At 36.6% G+C, this 22,175-nt stretch overlaps 2 protein-coding genes across 3 annotated transcripts in view; one reads left to right on the top strand and one right to left on the bottom strand.

The window, feature by feature from the left end:
* Nucleotides 1–219: 219 nt before the first annotated feature.
* On the bottom strand, nt 220–9,189 carry rnf2 (ring finger protein 2). 2 transcript variants are annotated; one of them, XM_073848964.1, is made up of 7 exons: nt 9,132–9,189; nt 8,260–8,372; nt 7,960–8,120; nt 6,584–6,799; nt 3,729–4,016; nt 1,555–1,726; nt 220–1,269 (listed from the first exon to the last, which is right to left on the bottom strand). In XM_073848964.1, the coding sequence occupies exons 2-7, from the start codon at nt 8,344–8,346 to the stop codon at nt 1,168–1,170; spliced, it is 1,026 nt and encodes a 341-aa protein (XP_073705065.1). In that variant the 5' UTR covers nt 8,347–8,372; nt 9,132–9,189; the 3' UTR covers nt 220–1,167. The 2 variants fall into 2 exon arrangements, with proteins under 2 accessions (XP_073705065.1, XP_073705066.1); XM_073848965.1 differs by having other exon boundaries at nt 3,744–4,016.
* Nucleotides 9,190–11,631: 2,442 nt separating this feature from the next.
* The window catches only part of LOC141343959 (protein Niban 1-like), a 45,499-nt gene continuing 34,955 nt past the window's right edge, over nt 11,632–22,175 (top strand). Inside the window, exon 1 of the mRNA XM_073848663.1 lies at nt 11,632–11,792. Within this exon, the coding sequence (XP_073704764.1) occupies nt 11,738–11,792 (55 nt within the window). The 5' untranslated portion in view covers nt 11,632–11,737. The remainder of the gene's footprint in view (nt 11,793–22,175) is intronic.

Raw genomic sequence — 22,175 nt, 5'->3', positions numbered from 1 at the left:
TGGCCATTTATTGATTATTGGCCAGAACTGTAACATTTTTAATAGTTTTACTGCACGGTTTATATTGTGGTATGTCTACACCATTAAAAACATAGTATTCCTTAACTTTTCTATTGTGTCATTGAATATAGCCTTAACTTGAAACACTAGCGCCATCTGCAGGAATTGTGTTGTTGCTACTCCACTAAAGCAGTGGCATGACAAAGCGTGACACCAGTATTTGCATACATTTTTTATTTATTTTCCAAACAAAGAACGCTGTATACATTTTTTTTTTCAAACAACAACACGAACTCAAATGTATGCCAAGGATGTCAAACTAAAAGTACTTCATGCTCTAAAAAGATTTTGATGTCTTAGATGAAGCGTCTATGAAACTATTAAAAACTGGGTCCAAATGTACAACTGCCAACTTATGTTTTATGAAACGGTACTGTAATAACTGTAACAATGGTGTCAATATACATTTTCCAGGTAGTTATTCTATAAAGTGATGTAATATGTACAACCCCCGAAACATCTGACGACCAACACAGTAGTACAGACTAGTGAGCCATCACATTGTACTGGTACACAGTGGCAAAATGCAGTCATGTTAGTGAAGAAATGTTGCTGCTACAGGATTGGTGTGTCTGAAAATGCACTTAAAATCTCTTACAGCTCTGTGAATGTCATTGGTCATGTCTGATATTAAAGAACAGCGCCTTTGGCTACGAAAGCCACCATCTGACAGTCTTTCATGAAGCACTCGGTGCGTTTTCCTCACGGTGTTTCGGATGCATTATCCATTTTGTAGACTAAATGTTTGGCTTGTTGAAGGCAACGTCTAGGTCCTCCGGACTCCAAAAGGACTCAACATGTAACAATGAAATGATTGTGTCAACTGAAAATGGAAGGGGGGAAAAAAAACAAATCCACACCGGTTTCACTTCCATGGCCCTCCCACCCCACTCCCAATGATCAACCCTGGTCACGTTCCAATACAAAAGACAATAAAAAAACCAAATCAAAGCAGTCACAGTTATTGAGGAGCTGGGGCTCCAGAGACTACTATACTTCAGATGAGGAGAAATGGCGAGAGAAAGACAGAAAGAAACAGGGAGAGAGAAGAGAGGATGAACCATCAGTCTGTCCCAGGTCAGCTCAGACCCTCGTGTCTCACTGGATTTATTTATGCTCCTTCGTTGGGGCAAAGTACAACTCCATTGGCTTGTTGACTTTCCAGTACTTCTCGCTCACCAGCTCTAAAGAGAAAGAGCCGTTCAGGACCTGTGAGGGAAAAATGGACACTGTCATATTGAAAAAATGACAAAAGTTTGACAATCACCAGAGCTATTAGGATAGGAGTTTTCGTTTATGTGATGTCTGTATCATATCTTCAGTATTCCTTCTTCTGACAGGTGATCAATGCAAAATGCGAAACTGACTTGGTTAAGCTTGGTTAAAATTGGTGTGACATCTAAGTAGAAGTACAAGATGTTCTTTGTCCAAATGATCAGAATATGATTGTTTGACTATATTGTGCAGCCCTCAATAAAGCAGCATCAAACTTACTGTGAACTGGTTGTTTGCTGTAGGGATGTAGATGGTGTACTGTTTTTCGCTGGCTGCTTCTACGTCGATGGGGCTTGCCTCTCCATTCTTGCGCATTTCCTCCAAAGCCAATCTGACGGCCAAGTATTTGGAGAGGTGGTCCACTGTGGCATTCCCCGAAGTCTTAATGTACCTGGTAACCAATTCCATATTTAACTTTAGACTAAATAAAGTGAACCAAAGAAACTTGCTTAAAATAACAAAAAAATGGTTCAAATTAATTGGCAATTGACCCTTGGCAGGGAGTTTAATTGAAAGGTGATCTGACCAATTATAACACTGAATTAGCTGTTTTTGTCCAACAAACAAACCAGACAGTTGAGTAGATTAACATTGGTGGACTTGAATTAGAAAAATAGTGTTTTGACGTCTTGTCATGTTTTTCAAGATAAAGCTCGTAAAGAGGAGATGATCGGTTCACATGCGACATGTTAAAGAGCCACAAAATGGTATTAATTGTTTGAATTTCGTACAAAATGACGAAATTTAAAAGCTGAGTCTCTTGTCTGTCATACTTCTGGTATGAAACAAGGTCTCAGCTTTAAAATGTTGCCATTTTTTAAGAAATTCATACAATAAATACCTTTTTGTGGCTCTTTACTGTGTCATGACAGATCACTGTATTGCCTTAATGACACATGATCGTCTTTTCTTCTTTACTTAAAGGTGCCATAGAATGCATTGAGAGAATATTTTAAATTGTTCTCTGATATCTACATAGAAGGTATATGGCATAGGAAAGGGCAAAAAATCTCCAGAAATGGTTTTACAGGTCCATTTACAACCCTAGGATTTGTCCCTAGAATGAAATGCTCTGTTATTTTGAAGCTTCATGAATATTAATGAGCTCCGCTCTGATTGGCTGTTTCACAGAGCTCAATAGCTCGCACATGGATAAAAAAATATATATATTTAATTAGGAGCTCTAGCCGCTTTTAAAATGCGGTTTGTTGAATCTGCCGTTTTGAATCGCGGACAGTTTAGTCTGATTACTGTGATGCATGTGCTCTGTGTAAAGTTACAATGCAGAGGGAGTGCTTCTTACCACACAAGTTGAGCTGCTCCTCAGTGATTCTCAAGATCTGTAAATCATTCGCCATCATCAGCGCAGTTATTTCTCCATCATTCACCATAATCAGCGCAGGCATCTCTGTTTATGTGGTAAGTGAAATCCTATGTATTGCAATGTAACAGGCTAGCGCTAGCATTAAGCTAACCGTGTCCCTTCAGTGGCTTGCCTTGTTTAACTGATGTGTTGACGTTAGTGATGACTGGGCTATGCAAATGTTGGAGGCGTAACTATTAACGATCTCGGGGATGTTGCGTAACAGTCTGTTATGTTAGAATTGACCTATTTTTCGGTGGTCTTTTGCAAACACTAGATTTATATAAGAAGGAGGAAACGATGGTGTTTGAGACTCATGGTACGTCATGTCCATGTACTGAACTGTTATTATTCAACTATGCCAAGGTAAAATCAGTTTTCCATTCTATGGCACCTTTAAAGGAGTGGTTCACTTTCAGAACAAAAATTTACAGATAATGTACTCACCCCCTTGTCATCCAAGATGTCCATGTCTTTCTTTCATCAGTCATAAGGAAATTATGTTTTTTGAGTAAAACATTTCAGGATTTCTCTCCGTATAATGGACTTCTATGGTGTCCCTGAGTTTGAACTTCCAAAATGCAGCTTCAAAGGGCTCTAAACGATCAAAGCCGAGGAAAAAAGGGTCTTATCTAGCAAAACAATGGGTTATTTTCTAAAAAAAAAAAAAATTACAATTTATATACTTTTTAACCTCAAATGCTCATCTTGTCTAGCTCGGCAAGACAAGTGTTTGAGATTACAAAGTATGTAAGTTGTAAATGTTTTTAGAAAATAACCGATCGTTTCGCTAGATAAGACCCTTCTTTCTCGGCTGGGATCATTTAGAGCCCTTTGAAGCTGCATTTTGGAAGTTCAAACTCGGGGGCACCATAGAAGTCCATTATATAGAGAGAAATCCTGAAATGTTTTACTCAAAAAACATAATTTCCTCACGACTGAAGAAAGAAAGACACGGTACTGTGAACCGATCATCTCCTCTTTACTAGCTTTAGCTTAAAAACATGACAAAAGACATCAATTGGCCCACCTTGAATTGGCCCACCTTGTCTGTGCTGCGTCTTCTTTCTCCATCAGCGTCGGATGAGGGCGGAACACCAGCTCAATCTCACTGGCCCCATCTAGTGCCATGTCTCCTCCTCCGTTCTCTGTGGCATTGTCCATGTCCAGTCCTGAATCATCTGAAGTTTTGGTTCGTTTGATGCTGGGTCCAGCCTCTTGGTTACTGTGGACTGATGCATTGCTGCAGTGTGAACTGTCTCCATTGTCCTCTGCCCCGCTGCCATTTTCAATCTGGTGCTTCTTCCCCCGCTGGAGTCTGCAGCGCCCCCCATGGTGGAACGGTGGGAACACAGTAACAAAAACAGACGAAGAAAAAAAAAAGCAAAATGAACATTGTTAATTAAAAATAATATTCAATATAGTGGCAAGAAGTGATTAACACTTTAAGGCATTTAAGCACTTATGAATAAAGACATTACATATTATTCATCAACCCTGTAACAACATAAATCAATGATTTAAAAAAAGCAGCATTTTCGGCAAATCCAGGTCACTAAGCACAGAAATATTTTTTTTTTTTTAAACATTCATGACTGTTATAGCGCCAGCTGTGGTGTAATCTCCCTAAACCTTTGCATGCTTCTTTAGAATCACCTGTCACATGTACTCTCCAGGTTTTGTGAAGTTTAGTTTTCATTTAGGCTTTGTAGGGTATATTTAGACAGGCCCCTTTTCTAAACTACCCTGTTATAGCTTGCCAAAGGGTCAATTTTAACTAGTGGTGGGCCGTTATCGGCATTAATGTGCTGCGTTAACGTGAGACTCTTATCGGGTGATAAAAAAAATATCGCCGTTAATCTATTCTCAAAGTTGGGTTGGGAGCTGGGTCTATACTACGCAAGCTATGATGACTTTCACCTTGATATTTTAGCGTGGATGTATACCTAGCCGAATTGCACTGTAGGGGGCGAGAACAAGTCTTCGAACCTGTGTGTATGCCTACTGTGAAATTACCACATCAAACGAGACGTGCTAACATGGATGCAGCTATGAAGCCGCCGGGTTTGCTTCAGGGCAGGGGCGTTGCTAGACCCTTTTTACTGGGGCACGTGCCCCAGTGAAAATCTGCTGTGCCCCAGTAAAATGTCAAATTTGAGTTATAATTTACTTTGATAATCCCAAAAATAAAGACATTAAACTATATGCAACAACTGAATTGACGCTTCTAAAAGCAACGCAGTTTAACCGAAGACTATGCACGCAGATATCCATGCCCGTGCGCGTTTGTGTATTTAACTGCAACGCGCACGTCACGCAGCCTTTTACGCAGAAGTACATGCAGTGTAGGAATAGTTGGTTACACAAGTTTGTATAGTTAATTGTGTTGTAAATGCAATTGTCAAGCAGTTTGTGATGCATTTTGGAAACAGGAGATGAGCCCCTGGTCTAATGCGCCACCTGGCTTGAGAAACCCGTTCTCAAAGACTTACTTTTAGTCATTATTTTGGTAGCACACATATTCTGAAAGCCTTCGGCAGAATTCAAATTAGCCATTTTAATCTAGATTAATTCCAAGATTACAGTGAGATTAATCTAGATTAAAAAATAATCTATGCCCACCACTAATTTTAACATTTGTTTGATAATTATTGACTAAAAGAGTCTAGAGAATTGTACTGCAGTGTTTTTTTTCTAGATTGAGCAAAAAATCTATAACCAGTTCAATGTTTGGTCTGATAGACAGCAGTGGTTCTAGAGGCAAAGTTGTTTGGAATAAAGATGTCTATAGTATGATACGAATATCGTGCATATGTTTGAAAAACCACGCAATATACAATCGTTTACACCCTTGAAAAATGCAACATTACCCCAGTGTCCAATTTCTTTCAAATTTCACACAGACCTTTAGGGCCATGAGTCAAACAGGCTCACCGAGTTTCTTTCCGATTGACCTCCGTTAAACTTGTCTAATACGTGCTCAAATTTCATTGGCCTATGGCGGCTATGTTTTTTAAGATACGCAAATGTCCTTATAGTTGTGCACTTTGGACCAAGAGCATGTGTACTGATTTTCATGTCAACAAGACAAGCGGTTGCCTAGTTATGGCTGTTTTTATGTTTGTTCCTTCTTATAGCGTCACCAAGTGGCCAAGCTCCGCAACTTTTTTTATATGACCTCAGGTTCAACTGTTACTAAGTTCTGTGAGTTTGGCAAAGATATTCTCTAAACATTGAAGGGTTATAGCCATTTTAATAAAGGCGCCCCTGTCCTTTTCGAAAGTTTTGGTGTCCCGTTGCAAAGGATAGTCAAAAGTTCCAATTTATTTTTATAATTATTAATGTCCACTGTCCAGAGAATCATCCTGCACTGGTTTGGTTTCCGATTAGGACTAGTTCACAAAAGTAGGTTTTCCAAAAAATGAGAAATATCCAAAAATTTCAAACATTTTTCCTAGATGTTCTTTTCGTCTGGCATGGCCCAAGGATTCCAACGACAAACGGTTTAGGCATTATAAACGATTTTGTACTTTTGATCGCTGTAGTGCCCCCGTCAGGCTGATTGGAGCTTGCCTTGGTGACGTTGTAGACTGTGTGAGTACTGCCATCCCTCCAAGTTTCAAGTCTCTACAACTTACAGTTTGGTCTGCCTGATCAGTTTTATATGGAGATAGCCGTTCCTTGGCCATTTCAACATTTCCAATAAGGTTTCATGCACTACGCACTTTAACCCCTAAATGTCAGTCACAACTGATTTCAGCACATGACAGCCATAGATAAGAGATAAAACACAGAACTAAAACATAATAACTAAAATTAAAATTAGAATTCACAAGGAAAATATGAGAAAGCATTTTCCACATGGATTTATATCAGATATCCAACCTGTTCAAGGCCTGGATTTTTAGGCCCTCCTCAATACTGTGGCTGAGCGCCTGCTGGTTGTTGTGCTTGCTGATGCGGGCCAACACTCTCTCCTGGTGGGCTTCGTACTCGTCTCTGCTGGGGTAGATCTTACTGATCAGGGCGTCAAAGTTGGGGTCTGGACGGAGGGAGCGCTTAGACACCAGCTTCTTCCTGCATGTTGGACACTCCTTGTTCCTGTGAACCAGAAAAGATAGTGTTTAAAATTGGCATGAAACGGAAATTGAGCATCTTTTCTTCTTTACTGTGACATATATCTAAGAGAAATGGCTTCTTGAATAAGAAAAAAATGAAAGGTTTAGCAAGGAAGGCACTTAAATTACTGACATGCACAAATAAATCATGTACACCACCAGTCAAAAGTTTTTGAACAGTAAGATTTTTAAAGTTTTTTAAAGAAGTAATATTGTGAAATATTTTTAATATTTAAAATAACTGCTTTCTATTTGTATACATTTTAAAATTTAATATATTCCTGTGATTTCAAAGCTGAATTTTTAGGATCATTAGTCCAGCTATATTTTCAGCATTCATTCTAATATGCTGAATTACTGTTCAAGAAACATTTCCTATTATTATTATTATTATTATTATTATTATTATTATTTAAAACAAAATACATTATATTGTATAATATATTGCTTGGAGTCAGTATATATTTTTTTCTTTTTTGGAAAAGAAATTATAGAAATTAATATTTTTATTTAGCAAGGATGCTTTAAAATGATCAAAAGTGAAGGTAAAGACATTTATATTATTACAAACGATTTCTATTTCAGATAAATGCTGTTCTTCTGAACTTTCTATTCATCACAGAAACCTAAAGAAACTACTCAGCTGTTTTCAACATAATAATAATAATAATAATATATAATAATAGCAATAATTGTTTTTTGAGCAGCAAATCAGAATATTAGTATAATTTCTGAAGGATCATGTGACTGGAGTAATGATGCTAAAAATTTAGCTTTGAAATCACAGGAATAAATTGCATTTTAAAATATGTTCAAATAAAAAGCATTTGTTTTAAATAGTAAAACTATTTCAAAATTTTAGTTTTTGTTGTAGATTGGATCAAATAAACGCAAGCTTGGTGAGCAGAAGAGACTTCTTTAAATAAAAACATTAAAAATGTACTGTTTAAAAACTTTTGACTGGTAGTGTATAATATACACTGCAATAATCTATAAAATATAAGAATTTTAATACAATTATATTACATCTGGGGGGGGGAAAGCAAATTACTGATACTATCATGTATTCTTTCACATCACCAAGAAAATGTACAGTATAATATAAATCGAAATACATAAATCCAGTATATAACACAAACCCACCCTGATCTGAGCGCAGTGATAATGCAGTCGGCACAGAAACGGTGCAGGCACTCCTTGGTGGTCATGGTGTTCTTCAGCATGTCCAGGCAGATGGGACACATAAGCTCACTGTGCAAGCTGCGCGGGGACACAGCGATCTCCAGACCATCCGTAATGGCCTCCTACGGGAGCACAACACCACAGAAATCACATCAAGGGTCTAAAACTAAACTACATATCCCAAAACCATCTTTCACCAGAATGTCACTTGAAGAATCTAAACGTAAAACTGAATAATAACTGGCAAATTAAATTTCTTACCTGTGGAGTTCTCTGTAATTCATAGAGACTAAGCTCCCAAGTCTTACTGAGGGGTTGAACCCCATTCGTCTGGATCGTTTGTGTCATCTTTATACACTGTGTGTCCTTCACCTCTGAGAAAAACAGCCAAAGAGAACAGTATTGACAAAATGAGCATGTTTTGGTGAGATGCTGAATCAAAACAAAACAATTATCGTGTGTTTAAAGTCAAAATTCACACACAATATTTCCAAATTATAATAATTTTCAAATATCATTGTTTGAGACAATGACAACAGAGACAGTTTCATTATAATCATCTCTGACAACTGACATCTGAGAGATGTTATGGTCTGTTGACGCTAGTTCAAACTGAAAAGACCCCACGTTATTAAATCAATTAAACACTACCCATGTTGACTTCAATCAGCTCTGCGTTTTTTTATTTATTTTTTAGATCAACATACTACAATAAACGATCAATCTGTCTAACCCTACAGTCACAGAGCTAGCAGGCTAAAATTAGCTCCTGTAGGAACTAACTCTTTGTGTCAATGAATACACAAAGCATCTACCTACACGTACAAAGTGCCTATTGCATGACTGTGTCTGCTCTCCGGCAACGGACGGATATTAAAACCGCAAAACTAAATAAACGGAAGGGAAAAAATAAAGCGGAAAGGTTTTATCTCCTACGCTGTCATGAAAACGAAAGCTAACGGCTAACTCTCTCTGCTAATTCAGATGCTGTATTTACAGGCTCCATTGAATCAATTATGAAGACATTGTCGGCGAGATTGTGACATATAATACCCTTTTCGCTAATGTAAACGTCAACCTCGACAACCAGAAAGCATATATTTCTGTAGAAATGCCGCTGTTTACATACTTACATCTCAATGTTATGAACACTCTCTCCCTGCCAGCGCGTTCTGCTAAGCTCAATATGGCGGCTTCAGTGGGGCTAAATGAACTATGGGAAATGTTGTTCGTTATTTTTTTAAACACTTGTTAACACTTTAGTGTGCAAAATGACAGCAGTACTTTTTATAGCAGACATGTAGTACATAGATTCTTTTTCTTTGTAAATTTATTTGCATAAAATTGACACCATGAGATGCTAATTCAGTATTCTGTCACAGTTAAAAGTAATTGAAAAATAAAAATTCTGACATAAAAATGTATGTCATAAAATAAAAATATAGGGCCTAATTACCAGGCAAAATGATGATAAAAATGCATGACATTAAATATTCTAAGTATATGAAATGAAGAGTTTAAATTATGAGGCACTTTATTCATAATTATGCTACCAGTCAAAGATTTTTAATGGTTTTTAAAGAAATCTCTTCTGCTCACCAAGCCTGCATTTATTTGATCCAAATACAGCAAAACAGTATTTTTTATTTACTATTTAAAATGTTTTCTATTTGAATATATTTTAAAATGTAATATATTCCTGTGATTTTAAAGCTGAATGTTTAGCGTTATTACTTCAGAAATCATTTTTATTTGCTGCTAAATTTTTTATTATTATTATTATGTTGAAAACTGATAAATATAATTTTTTCAAGATTCTTTGATGAATAGAAAGTTCAGAAGAACAGCATTTATCAGAAATAAAAAGCTTTTGTAACTTTATAAATGTCTTTATCATCACATTTGATCAATTTAAAGCAACCTTGCTAAATAGAAGTATTAATTTCTATAATATCTATATTCTATAATATTCTATAATATATACTGATTTCAAGCTTTTGATAGTGTATAATGTAACAAAAGCTTTTTATTTCAGATAAATGCTGATCTTTGGATCTTTCCCATCAAAGAATCCTGAAAAAATGTACTCAACTGTTTTAAATATTAATAATAATAAGAACAAAAATGTTTCTTGAACAGTAAATCATATTAGAATGGTTTCTGAAGGGTCATGCGACAAAGACTGGAGTAATGTTGCTGAAAATTTTGCTTCGATATTTAAATAGAAAGTTTTAAATAGTAAAAATATTTTTGCTGTATTTTTAATTAAATAAATGCAGGCTTGGTGAGCAGAAGAGAATCTTTTTTTAAAAAAAACATCAAAAATCTGTTCAAAATTTTTGACTGGTGGTGTATGTGATAAAAAAAAGTTGTAAATGTGGTAAATATTTTTGGTATAAAAACAACACATATATACATACACACACACGCACACACACACACACACACACACACACACACACACACACACACACACACACACACACACACACACACACACACACACATGTTGGGTTTACATGTTTTATGGGGACATTCCATAGGCGTAATGGTTTTTATACTGTACAAACCGTATTTTCTATCGCCCTACACCTACCCTACACCTAAACCTAGCCCTCACAGGAGATTGTGCATACTTTTACTTCCTCAAAAAAACTCATTGTGCATGATTTATAAGCCTGTTTCCTCATGGGGACCTGAGAAATGTCCCCACAAGGTCAAAATCTACTGGTATTACTATCCTTGTGGGGATATTTGGTCCCCATAACGTGATGAATACCAGGTACACACACACACACACACACACACACACACACACACACACACACACACACACACACACACACACACATATATATATATATATATATATATATATATATATATATATATATATATACACCTCATAATTTAGACTTTATATTTCAAAATTGTGACTTAGTATATCATATTTAATTTTTTATATTTTATTCTTTTTTATATTTAGCATAATATATTATCATTTTTGTACATGACCAATGAGAGTAAGACTAACTGCAAAGTGTGCCTCTAGGGGGGAGTAGAGTAATAACATAAGCCTTTTAAACAACCTCCCTTTCTTTCTTGCTCTCTTTTTTTATTAATAGGATTAATTCTAAATAACAACAAATAAAATTCATGTGTAAAACTTTGCCTCTTCTTTCGCGCATCTTGCTTATCTTCTTTTTTTTGTTATTCTGAATAATTCCAACCAGAGGACGCGCCCTACGTTTATAATCTACGTTTTGCACTGTATAGACGGTCCCTAGAATACTTCGACTGGTTAAAACAAATAAACTACTAAAGTTCTGTTCTACATTCTAATACTCTTCAAATGAACCGTTTTATGTCATATCCAAACGGTTAATATAAGATTATAGTTATTTTTTTTAATATTTCAAAATATTTTTTTCGCGTTAACCTACAAACAGGTGTTTGAGATATACTGGAAAGATTCGTAAATACATTAATAAACAAACAAAGCAGTCTAACGTCAAAGCAGGGCTCTGTGAAAATGGCCACAGCTGTTGTTCGGATGTTGACGGAGCTGAGAGGATAAGCGGGCGGCGCTGCAGTTTGAGGAAGTTTGAGATGCTTGAGTCACAGTTTATTTGCGCTCGTCATTATCTGACAGTCAAAATAGGCGCTGCGCTTCAAAACGGTATCGGACTAACGGGAAAAAGCCTCAGCTCAGGACCGCCGAGACAAACCACGCTGCACAATGGGAGCATCCTCATCCAGTCTGTTGGACGAGAGTAAAATAAGCTACATACGAGGTAAATGGGTTTCCATCTAGTACTAGAACGTCTGTGGACATAACTGTTGCAGCTTTCTTTTGTCTAATGTTGAGACTAATAAGTATAACAGAATGGGGATTTTTCTCGTGTGCTCTCCTTTTTTCCTTTCCCCAAATTTCTTGCATTAGCCTATTTCTTGAAGTAAAATTCGGCGTCTAACCACTATATCAGCTATTGAATGCAATTGAATTCCAAGAATAACCTTAACTAATAATAATACTAAAACACATCAGACATGCGTTTGACAGCTACAGTAGTGGAGGAAATCCGTATGTTATACGGTTTGATGCAGAGCACACCCACCCAAGCCTACCACACGCCCACCACACCTTTAACCCCACCTATCATCAGTTTACCCGCAACTGAATGTTGCTCAGTTACTTGCATAGTCACTGTGCTGTGTATTTAAATAAATGTGACCCTGGACCACAAAACCAGTCTTAGGTAGCACAGGTAGCCTATATTTGTAGCAATGGCCAAAATTACACAGTATGGTTCAAAATTATCGATTTATCATTGGGATATTAAGTAAAGATCATGTTCCATGAACATATTTTGCAAACTTCCCACTGTAAATATATCAAAATGTCATTTTTAATTAGTAATATGCATTGCTGAGAACTTCATTTGGACAGCTTTAAAGGTGATTTTCTCAATATTTAAATTTTAAATTTTCATTCATTAATGGTAAGCTTATTTATTTAGCTTTCAGATGATGTATAAATCCCAATTTCTAAAAACTGACCCTTATGACTGGTTTTGTGGTCCAGGGTCACATAGCCTAGGCTACAGTCTATGGTAATAAACCATGTACGTTTTGTGGACCTTGTTGTAATGATACAAGTTGTGCTTAAAGCAATAGTTCATCCAAAAATGAAAATATCCTGAAAAAATATACTCACCCTCAGGCCTTACACTGTAGCTGAGTTTGTTTCTTCAGTGGAAGAAATTGAAGAAATTTTGCAATACATCATTTGTTTACCAATGGTTGCTCTGCAGTGAATGGGTGCCATCAGAATGAGAGTCCAAACAGCTGATAAAACCATGTCTCCAGATGTTCAACATCTTGTGAGAAGAAAAGCTGCATGCATCTTTAGCATAATTTCCGTTTTTGCCTAACTGTTGCATCTGGCTAAAACACTAAAATAAAAGTCCTCTTGCCATAATATTGCTTTCTCAAGTGAAAAAGTTGTTTTGTCTGAACAAAAAAGTTGTTTTAAATCAGTACAAAACAGTACTAAATAAATATGTTGGTGGATTTTGATGTGGGAAGACAACAAGAGGTGGGCTTTTCCACTGGAGGAATTAGGGTCAGAACCAATGGTTTCGAATTTAAAAGCCTTTAGGATGGATTTGTTTCTTTTAAAAATGCAGCTTTCTCTTTACAAGATGTTAATTGATAGACTGGAGACTTGTGCATTACATGTGGATTATAAATGTTTTTATCAACAGTTTGAAATCTCATTCTGATGGCACCCATTCACCGCAGAGGATCCATTGGTGAGCAAGTGATGTAATGCTAATTTCTTCAAATCTGTTTGTACACAATAAAAACATTATAGCTTACAATTATTTAAATATGATAATTTAAGACAGCTAATAAAAAGTTGGACCTTTTAATGTGTGTAACATGGAGACTGTTACCACAATTTCCTTTTTTCCTTTGTTGGGTTGTGCACTCCACCGCTCTTTTGCAGAACTCTTAGAGTCTCTGATATACTGCTTTTGTGAATGCACTAAAGTGTGTATGTGATTTGATTGGAATGTCACACATTCTGAGCGCATATACTGCAGAGAATGGGTTTCCTTCCCCTGATGGGGAGCACAGCTGTTCCTGCATAATGGGGATTGTTTTGCTCTTATTTCATCTGGCCAGCAGTGAACAGGAAGTATTGGACCAGAGTGGAAACTCATTCCAACATTCACTTCTCTTTATTGTTCACTCTTTTCAGCTGAATATTTACTCCTGTTTCTTTGCTGACTTCAAGTAATGTGAATGCTGGATAAAAAGGTTGCATTGCCTGAATTCTGCACAAGTGAAAGTACTTGGACAGGAGGTTTGGTTTATAAGAAAAGTGCGTTTCATTTTTAGTGTAATTTAATAAATTGCACATAGTAATTATAGGAATTATAATGATTGATGTTAAGGATGCCTAATACAGGTGGACAGATAAATTGTATCATATTATAATCAAAGGAAATTATTATAGCTGACACTGTGACATCACATTTGTGTGGTTCAGCTGGTAAACTATTAGCAGAATAAGAGTCTGGGTTATAAACTGAAACAGAAAGAGCTTCAGTCTTGGAGTGAATACCGCCCTTGTGCTCCAAAAACTCAAGTTATTTGCCACGTCCTCTTTTTTTTTTTTTTTTTGGGCCCTGGCATGTATTTGCTCAGTGCTGTCCAATGTATACACATGCAGGTTAAATGAGGACTCAGATCACTCCGGGGTTTGTGCTGTCGTTAGAATGCTGCATGTTTGATTACATTTGTGTTCTGTCCCATAACTGTTAATTACATGCCATTAAACAGTCATCATTTAGATGAAAACATAAAGAATAGACATAAAGCAGTATAGGGGTGTGGGCTGACGTAACAGATGGTAAAAATCTAAACAGCACCAGCATATAAAACTGCACAGAATGTGTCCTTAATTATGATGCGCTATTCACCACTCCCTCCTCCACTAAACTCTGAAATGATGTCATGGGTTTTTGGCACTAACTAGGATTGATTTAGCTGAGTGGGGGCCTGATGTGCTCTGGACTCTCCTTCATATGCTATAAAGTGACCCATATGCTGCTTAGCACAACTCTGAAAATCACAAGTGAGAGGTGTACATTCAAAATTACAAGACAAAAGTCACAATTGTGAGATGTAAGCTCAAAATTACAAGACAAAAGCCATAATTGAGAGGCGTAAACTCAAAATTACAAGACAAAAGTCACAATTGTGAGGTGTAAACTCAAAATTACAAGACAAAAGTCACAATTGTGAGATGTAAACTCAAAAAGAAAAGAAAAAAGTCACAATTGTGAGGTGTAAACTCAAAATTACAAGACAAAAGCCATAATTGAGAGGCGTAAACTCAAAATTACAAGACGAAAGTCACAATTGTGAGGTGTAAACTCAAAATTACAAGACAAAAGTCACAATTGTGAGATGTAAACTCAAAAAGAAAAGAAAAAAGTCACAATTTTGAGGTGTAAACTCAAAATTACCAGACAAAAGTCACAATTGTGAGGTGTAAACTCAAAATTACCAGACAAAAGTCACAATTGTGAGGTGTAAACTCAGAATTACAAGACAAAAGCCATAACTGAGAGGCGTAAACTCAAAATTACAAGAAAAAAATCACAACTGAGAGGTGTACATTCAAAATTACAAGAAAAAAGTAACAATTGTGAGATGTAAACTCAAATTTACAAGACAAAAGCCATAACTGAGAGGTGTACATTCAAAATTACAAGACAAAAGTCACAAATATGAGATGTAAGCTCAAAATTACAAGACAAAAGCCATAACTGAGAGGCATAAACTTAAAATTACAAGAAAAAAGTCACAACTGAGAGGTGTACATTCAAAATTACAAGAAAAAAGTCACAACTGAGAGGTGTACATTCAAAATTACAAGAAAAAAGTAACAATTGTGAGATGTAAACTCAAATTTACAAGACAAAAGCCATAACTGAGAGGCGTAAACTCAAAATTACAAGAAAAAAATCACAACTGAGAGGTGTACATTCAAAATTACAAGAAAAAAGTAACAATTGTGAGATGTAAACTCAAATTTACAAGACAAAAGCCATAACTGAGAGGTGTACATTCAAAATTACAAGACAAAAGTCACAAATATGAGATGTAAGCTCAAAATTACAAGACAAAAGCCATAACTGAGAAGCATAACTCAAAATTACAAGAAAAAAGTCACAACTGAGAGGTGTACATTCAAAATTACAAGAAAAAAGTCACAACTGAGAGGTGTACATTCAAAATTACAAGACAAAAGTCACAACTGAGAGGTGTACATTCAAAATTACAAGACAAAAGTCACAACTGAGAGGTGTAAACTCAAAAAGACAAGAAAAAAATCACAACTGAGAGGTGTACATTCAAAATTACAAGAAAAAAGTCACAACTGAGAGGTGTACATTCAAAATTACAAGACAAAAGTCACAAATATGAGATGTAAGCTCAAAATTACAAGACAAAAGCCATAACTGAGAGGCATAAACTCAAAATTACAAGAAAAAAGTCACAACTGAGAGGTGTACATTCAAAATTACAAGAAAAAAGTCACAATTGTGAGATGTAAACTCAAAAAGACAAGAAAAAGTCACAATTGTGAGGTGTAAACTCAAAATTACAAGACAAAAGCCATAATTGAGAGGTGTACACTCAAATTTACAAGACAAAAGTCACAATTGTGAGATGTAAACTCAAAATTACAAGACAAAAGCCATAATTGAGAGGTGAACACTTAAATTTATAAGACAAAAGTCACAATTGTGAGGTGTAAACTCAAAAATACAAGACAAAAGCCATAATTGAGAGGTGAACACTTAAATTTATAAGACAAAAGTCACAATTGTGAGGTGTAAACTCAAAATTACAAGAAAAAAGTCACAATTGTGAGATGTAAGCTCAAAATTACAAGACAAAAGCCATAACTGAGAAGCGTAAACTCAAAATTACAAGAAAAAAAGTCACAACTGAGAGGTGTACATTAAAAATTGCAAGAAAAAAGTCACAACTGAGAGGTGTACATTCAAAATTACAAGAAAAAAGTCACAATTGTGAGATGTAAACTCAAATTTACAAGACAAAAGTCACAACTGAGAGGTGTACATTCAAAATTACAAGACAAAAGTCACAAATATGAGATGTAAGCTCAAAATTACAAGACAAAAGCCATAACTGAGAGGCATAAACTCAAAATTACAAGAAAAAAGTCACAACTGAGAGGTGTACATTCAAAATTACAAGAAAAAAGTCACAATTGTGAGATGTAAACTCAAAAAGACAAGAAAAAGTCACAATTGTGAGGTGTAAACTCAAAATTACAAGACAAAAGCCATAATTGAGAGGTGTACACTCAAATTTACAAGACAAAAGTCACAATTGTGAGATGTAAACTCAAAATTACAAGACAAAGCCATAATTGAGAGGTGAACACTTAAATTTATAAGACAAAAGTCACAATTGTGAGGTGTAAACTCAAAATTACAAGACAAAGCCATAATTGAGAGGTGAACACTTAAATTTACAAGACAAAAGTCACAATTGTGAGATGTAAACTCAAAATTACAAGACAAAGCCATAATTGAGAGGTGAACACTTAAATTTATAAGACAAAAGTCACAATTGTGAGGTGTAAACTCAAAATTACAAGACAAAGCCATAATTGAGAGGTGAACACTTAAATTTACAAGACAAAAGTCACAATTGTGAGATGTAAACTCAAAATTACAAGACAAAGCCATAATTGAGAGGTGAACACTTAAATTTATAAGACAAAAGTCACAATTGTGAGATGTAAACTCAAAATTACAAGACAAAAGCCATAATTGTGAGATGTAAACTCAAAATTACAAGACAAAAGCCATAATTGAGAGGTGAACACTTAAATTTATAAGACAAAAGTCACAATTGTGAGGTGTAAACTCAAAATTACAAGACAAAGCCATAATTGAGAGGTGAACACTTAAATTTACAAGACAAAAGTCACAATTGTGAGATGTAAACTCAAAATTACAAGACAAAGCCATAATTGAGAGGTGAACACTTAAATTTATAAGACAAAAGTCACAATTGTGAGATGTAAACTCAAAATTACAAGACAAAAGCCATAATTGAGAGGTGAACACTTAAATTTATAAGACAAAAGTCACAATTGTGAGGTGTAAACTCAAAATTACAAGACAAAAGCCATAATTGTGAGATGTAAGCTCAAAATTACAAGACAAAAGCCAGAATTGAGAGGCATAAACTCAAAATTACAAGAAAAAAGTCACAATTGTGAGATGTAAGCTCAAAATTACAAGACAAAAGCCATAACTGAGAAGCGTAAACTCAAAATTACAAGAAAAAAGTCACAACTGAGAGGTGTACAGTCAAAATTACAAGAAAAAAGTCACAATTGTGAGATGTAAGCTCAAAATTACAAGACAAAAGCCATAATTGAGAGGCATAAACTCAAAATTACAAGACACTTTAGTCACTTACTTAAGAGATTTAGCATAGTACCACTGTTAAAACGTGAAAGTGTTTGTGAACTGTGACTTGTGTTGACCAGATTGGTAGATGAAGTAATGCTAATGACATGCATTTGGAATCCAGTTAGTGTTGCTGTTTAGTCATCACGTTGATATTCAGATATTTCGAAGTTGACTATAGGTCAAAAGAAGATTATCAATGCACGTATGTCATGCTGGTTAATGACAGCACTACTTCAAGCATATCTTGTGTTCTGGTGGTCTCAACACAGATTTATCCCACCGTCTGTGCCTACTGAGGTATTATGGCACCTTGCTGAGGTGTGCTATTCAACTTGTGTAAAATCCTCTGAAAGGAATCAGAAGACACAGTCATTCTCTGTTCCTTGTCCTCTTGTCTTTTAATGCCAGAAACTCTGGTATTAGAAGATAATTGTGCAAATCTGCAATCTGCATCCACTTTCCTGATGGAGTTGTTTGAGCACTTGAATGAAACATGCCGTTCTGACTTCTAACTGAGCTTTACATCTTATGTTCTTTGCTACTTACCCTTCATTTCAAGCTCGCAGTGGGCCTCAAGGGAGAACGGTCATGGTTTTTCACGCTGTCCTTTACTCACCATGTGGGAGGAAGATGTGTAGGGATTTCCATGACAGACATGTTCACTTTTTCACCCTTTCCATATGGTGAAGGTTAACATTTTTCCCAGCACTGCCCATTTGATTACAAATGTGTCCAAACACCTTGAAGACATGCAGATTGCCTTATCGCTGTCTCTATTAGAACACATTCCTATCACGTACTGCAGGATGTTCCTTACAAATGAGCTGCAGAACCTGCCAAGATTTGTTTAAATTAAAAGAAATAAATAGATTCCACTAGTAAACACCAGCTTTGCTTCGCTTTTTTTGTAAGAGAAAAGTCAGTGGTGCTACCTTGTAAAAAAATTTGCTCTCATGGTGATTTTCTACCACTATGTGCTATGTGGTTACTAATGGGTTTAAAGTGGTTGCTAGGGGGATTTTGGGTGATTGCTAGGGTGTTTAAGAGTTTTTAAAAAAAATATATGTTATATGTGTTTGCCATGGTGTTGATTGGTAGTTGATAGGTTGCTTGGAGTGATTTTTTAATATATTGCTTTGCTGTTTCTAGGGGGTTTTAGGTCAGTGGTTTTCTGTGTGTGTTTGCTAGGGCATTTCTAGGGTGTTCTGTTGTTGTACTGTTGCTAGGGAGTTTCAGGTGTTTGCTGAGGTGTTGCTAGGGTGTCCTATGTGGTTTTCACTGTGTTCTCAGTGATTGCTATGACTTTGCTAGATGGTTTCTACGGGGTATAAGGTGTTTTTCAAGAGCGTTTACTTGGGTGTTGCTAGGTGGTTGGTAGGGTGTTCTAGGGGGTTGCTAGGCAGTTGTAAGTGGTCTCTATGATGTTTGCTTGGGTGGTGTTTTAGGTGGCTGCTCTTGTTTTTCTGGGCGTTTCCTATGGTGTTTTATTTAGTTTTGCTAGGGTGTTGCTAGGTGGTTACTAGGGTGTTTAAGGTGTTTTTTAAAGTGCCCCTATTATGCCGTTTTAAAGATAGCTAATATTGTTTTATGAGTCTCTTAAAACAGGTTTACATGTATGCAAGTTCAAAAAACACTTTAGTTTTCTCCAAAAATAGATTTAATTTTACCCCGTTTTTAAATGATTCGTATATATATCAAGACACAGCCTCATGTGAAGCAGTTCGAAGAATCAGTCTCTCTAAACCCCTCCTTTCCGTGAGCCCTCACTGCTGTGATTGGTCAGATGGTGCAGTCCTTCATGATTGGTCTACCGCTACAGCGCGAAACGAAACGCCCATTGCCATAACTGAATGACAGCTGTGGAGACCTGTCAATACATAGAAAAGATGGCCTCGATTTTACCCTATCAATTCGAGCCGGAGTCTGACGATGAAACGGTTGAAGTGGCACATCGACAAGAAACTGTTTTGCAAGCACGACTGGAGCAGGACGTTTCTCAGTGGTAAGTGTCATATGTTAACTGTGGAAAGTGCTTGCAATTTGCTTTTGTAAGCGAACCGGGCACACCTCTACGTTGTGAACTTCAACATTGTATAATGCATAACATTGCGTTAAGCCATCGTTTATCATTATCATTACTTAAACTAATAAGGCAGACAGACAGTCAAGCTGCATCAATCACAATTTTTAGACTACATTGCACTCACAGTTGAACAACAGAACTACAGAAACGCAAGTTAGCCGGTTACCAAGACATGAGCGGGGTTGTTACACACCATAACGTACACAAAGACGTATTTTGAACGATCGCTAGAAAATACAATCATCAATTATTAATCATACTTACAGGTAGAAGTTCAGAGGAGCAAGCCGGTCCAAATAAACTGGGCACTGATCCATTTTTTAAAACCAAGCGTTTGGTGAATCCCGCGTTGTAACGTTACTCCCCAAGATTGGAAAAGCAGTCATCAGTAAAATGAGGCGAACACAACAAGATTGGAATTGTACTGCTGAGGTGTTGTTGAAAAAATGAATGTTAACCACTCATTCTTTGTAGATTACTCTTTCAGAAGGGCATATAAAACAAATTTACTCTCACAGCGCAGGATACAGCGTCTTCTTGACATGATGTAATCCACGTGAAAATTGTACTGTTTGTGGGTGGGCAAGTTGTTCGCGACATAGAACGTGGGCGGACATTATGCAAATGTGTTAGTTTGTGATGTGTGGCCGTAACAGAAAAAGATTCGAATTGCTGACCACTCGTTTAGGCGAATGTGAACCGACTCTTTTTTTTGATAGACAAAAACTTCATTTATCGTGCACTGTCGGCGTCACAACTTTGCAGATAGTTTATGTTCACATACAGCTACATGACACACTACATGAAATATCATATTTGAAAAGGCATAATAGGGGCACTTTAAGGGTGTTTATGTAGATGTTGTTAGGTGGTTGGCAGTGTATCCTAGGTGGTTGCTAGGGCGTTTTAGGTAGTCTCTACAATGTCTGTTTAGGTGGTGTTTGAGGTGGCTGCTTCGGTTGTTTTGGGTGTTGCCTAGAGTGTTTTGTGTGGTTTTGAGGATGTTTGCTAGGGTGTTGCTAAGTGGTTACTAGGGTGTTTAAGGTGTTTTTAAGGGCATTTACTTAGGTGTTGCTAGGTGGATGGTAAGGTGTTCTAGGTGGTTGCTGGGGTGTTTTAGGTGGACTCTATGATGTTTGCTCAGGTGGTGTTTGGGGTGGCTTCTCTGGTTGTTTTGAGTGCCTAGAGTGTTTTGTGTGGTTTTAAGGTTGTTTGTTAGGTTTTTAAGGTGTCTTTTAATGGTGTTTATTTAGGTGTTGCTAGGCAGTTGGCAAGGTGTTCTAAGGGAATGCTAGGGTGTTTTAAGTGGCCTCTATGATGTTTGCTAGGGTGTTGCTAGGTGGCTAATAGGGTGTTTAAGGTGTTTTTAGTGGTGTTTAATGTTTGCTAGGGTGTTGCTAGGCGTTTGGTAAGGTGTTCTAGGTGGCTGCTACAGTGGACTCTATGATGTTTGCTCAGGTGGTGTTTTAGGTGACTGCTCTGGTTGTTCTCGATGTTTCCTAGATGGCTGCTAGGGTGTTTTATGTGGATTTGTGTTTGCTAGCATGTTGCTAGGTGGTCGATAAAGTGCTTAAGGTAGTTGCTAGGTTGTTTTAGGTGGTCACTATGATATTTGCTTGGGTGGCATTTTAAGTGGCTGCTTTGGTTGTTTTCTTAGATGGTTGCTAGGGTGTTATGTGTTTTTTAGGGTGTTTGCTAGGGTGTTGTTAGGTGGCTACCAGGGTGTTTAAGGTGTTTTTAAGGGTGTTGGTAGGTGGTTGGTAAGGTGTTCTAGGTGGTTGCTAGGGTGTTTTACGTAGATCCTTTAATGTTTGTTTGGGTGGTGTTATAAGTGGTTGCTGTGGTTGTTAGGGTGTTTTATGTGATTGCAGGGTGTTTACTAGGTGCTTGGTAAGGTGTTATTAGGGGTTGCTAGGGTGTTCTAGGGGCCTCATTTATAAAGTGTGCATATGCACAGATTTGATTTTAAATTGTGTGTATGCTTAAATCCACGTCAACGCTTATATTTGTAAAACCTGCCTCTGACGTGGAAAAGTGCTTAGCGTCATGTCAGGGTC

The sequence above is a fragment of the Garra rufa genome, chromosome 10 (genome assembly GCF_049309525.1).
Source record: "Garra rufa chromosome 10, GarRuf1.0, whole genome shotgun sequence".
NCBI lineage: Eukaryota > Metazoa > Chordata > Actinopteri > Cypriniformes > Cyprinidae > Garra > Garra rufa.
The sequence above is the reverse complement of the archived record's forward strand: the minus strand, read 5'-3'. Positions and strand labels throughout refer to the sequence as shown.

Excerpts from the sequence above, each read along its gene's own strand:
- rnf2 (XM_073848964.1), bottom strand. The coding sequence starts at position 8,346 with ATGACACAAACGATCCAGACGAATGGGGTTCAACCCCTCAGTAAGACT. Across the intron at positions 8,121-8,259 it reads AATTACAGAGAACTCCACAG|GAGGCCATTACGGATGGTCT; the intron begins GTAAGAAATTTA and ends GTGCTCCCGTAG. Across the intron at positions 1,727-3,728 it reads ACAAGGTGGGCCAATTCAAG|GTACATTAAGACTTCGGGGA; the intron begins GTGGGCCAATTG and ends ATTGGTTACCAG.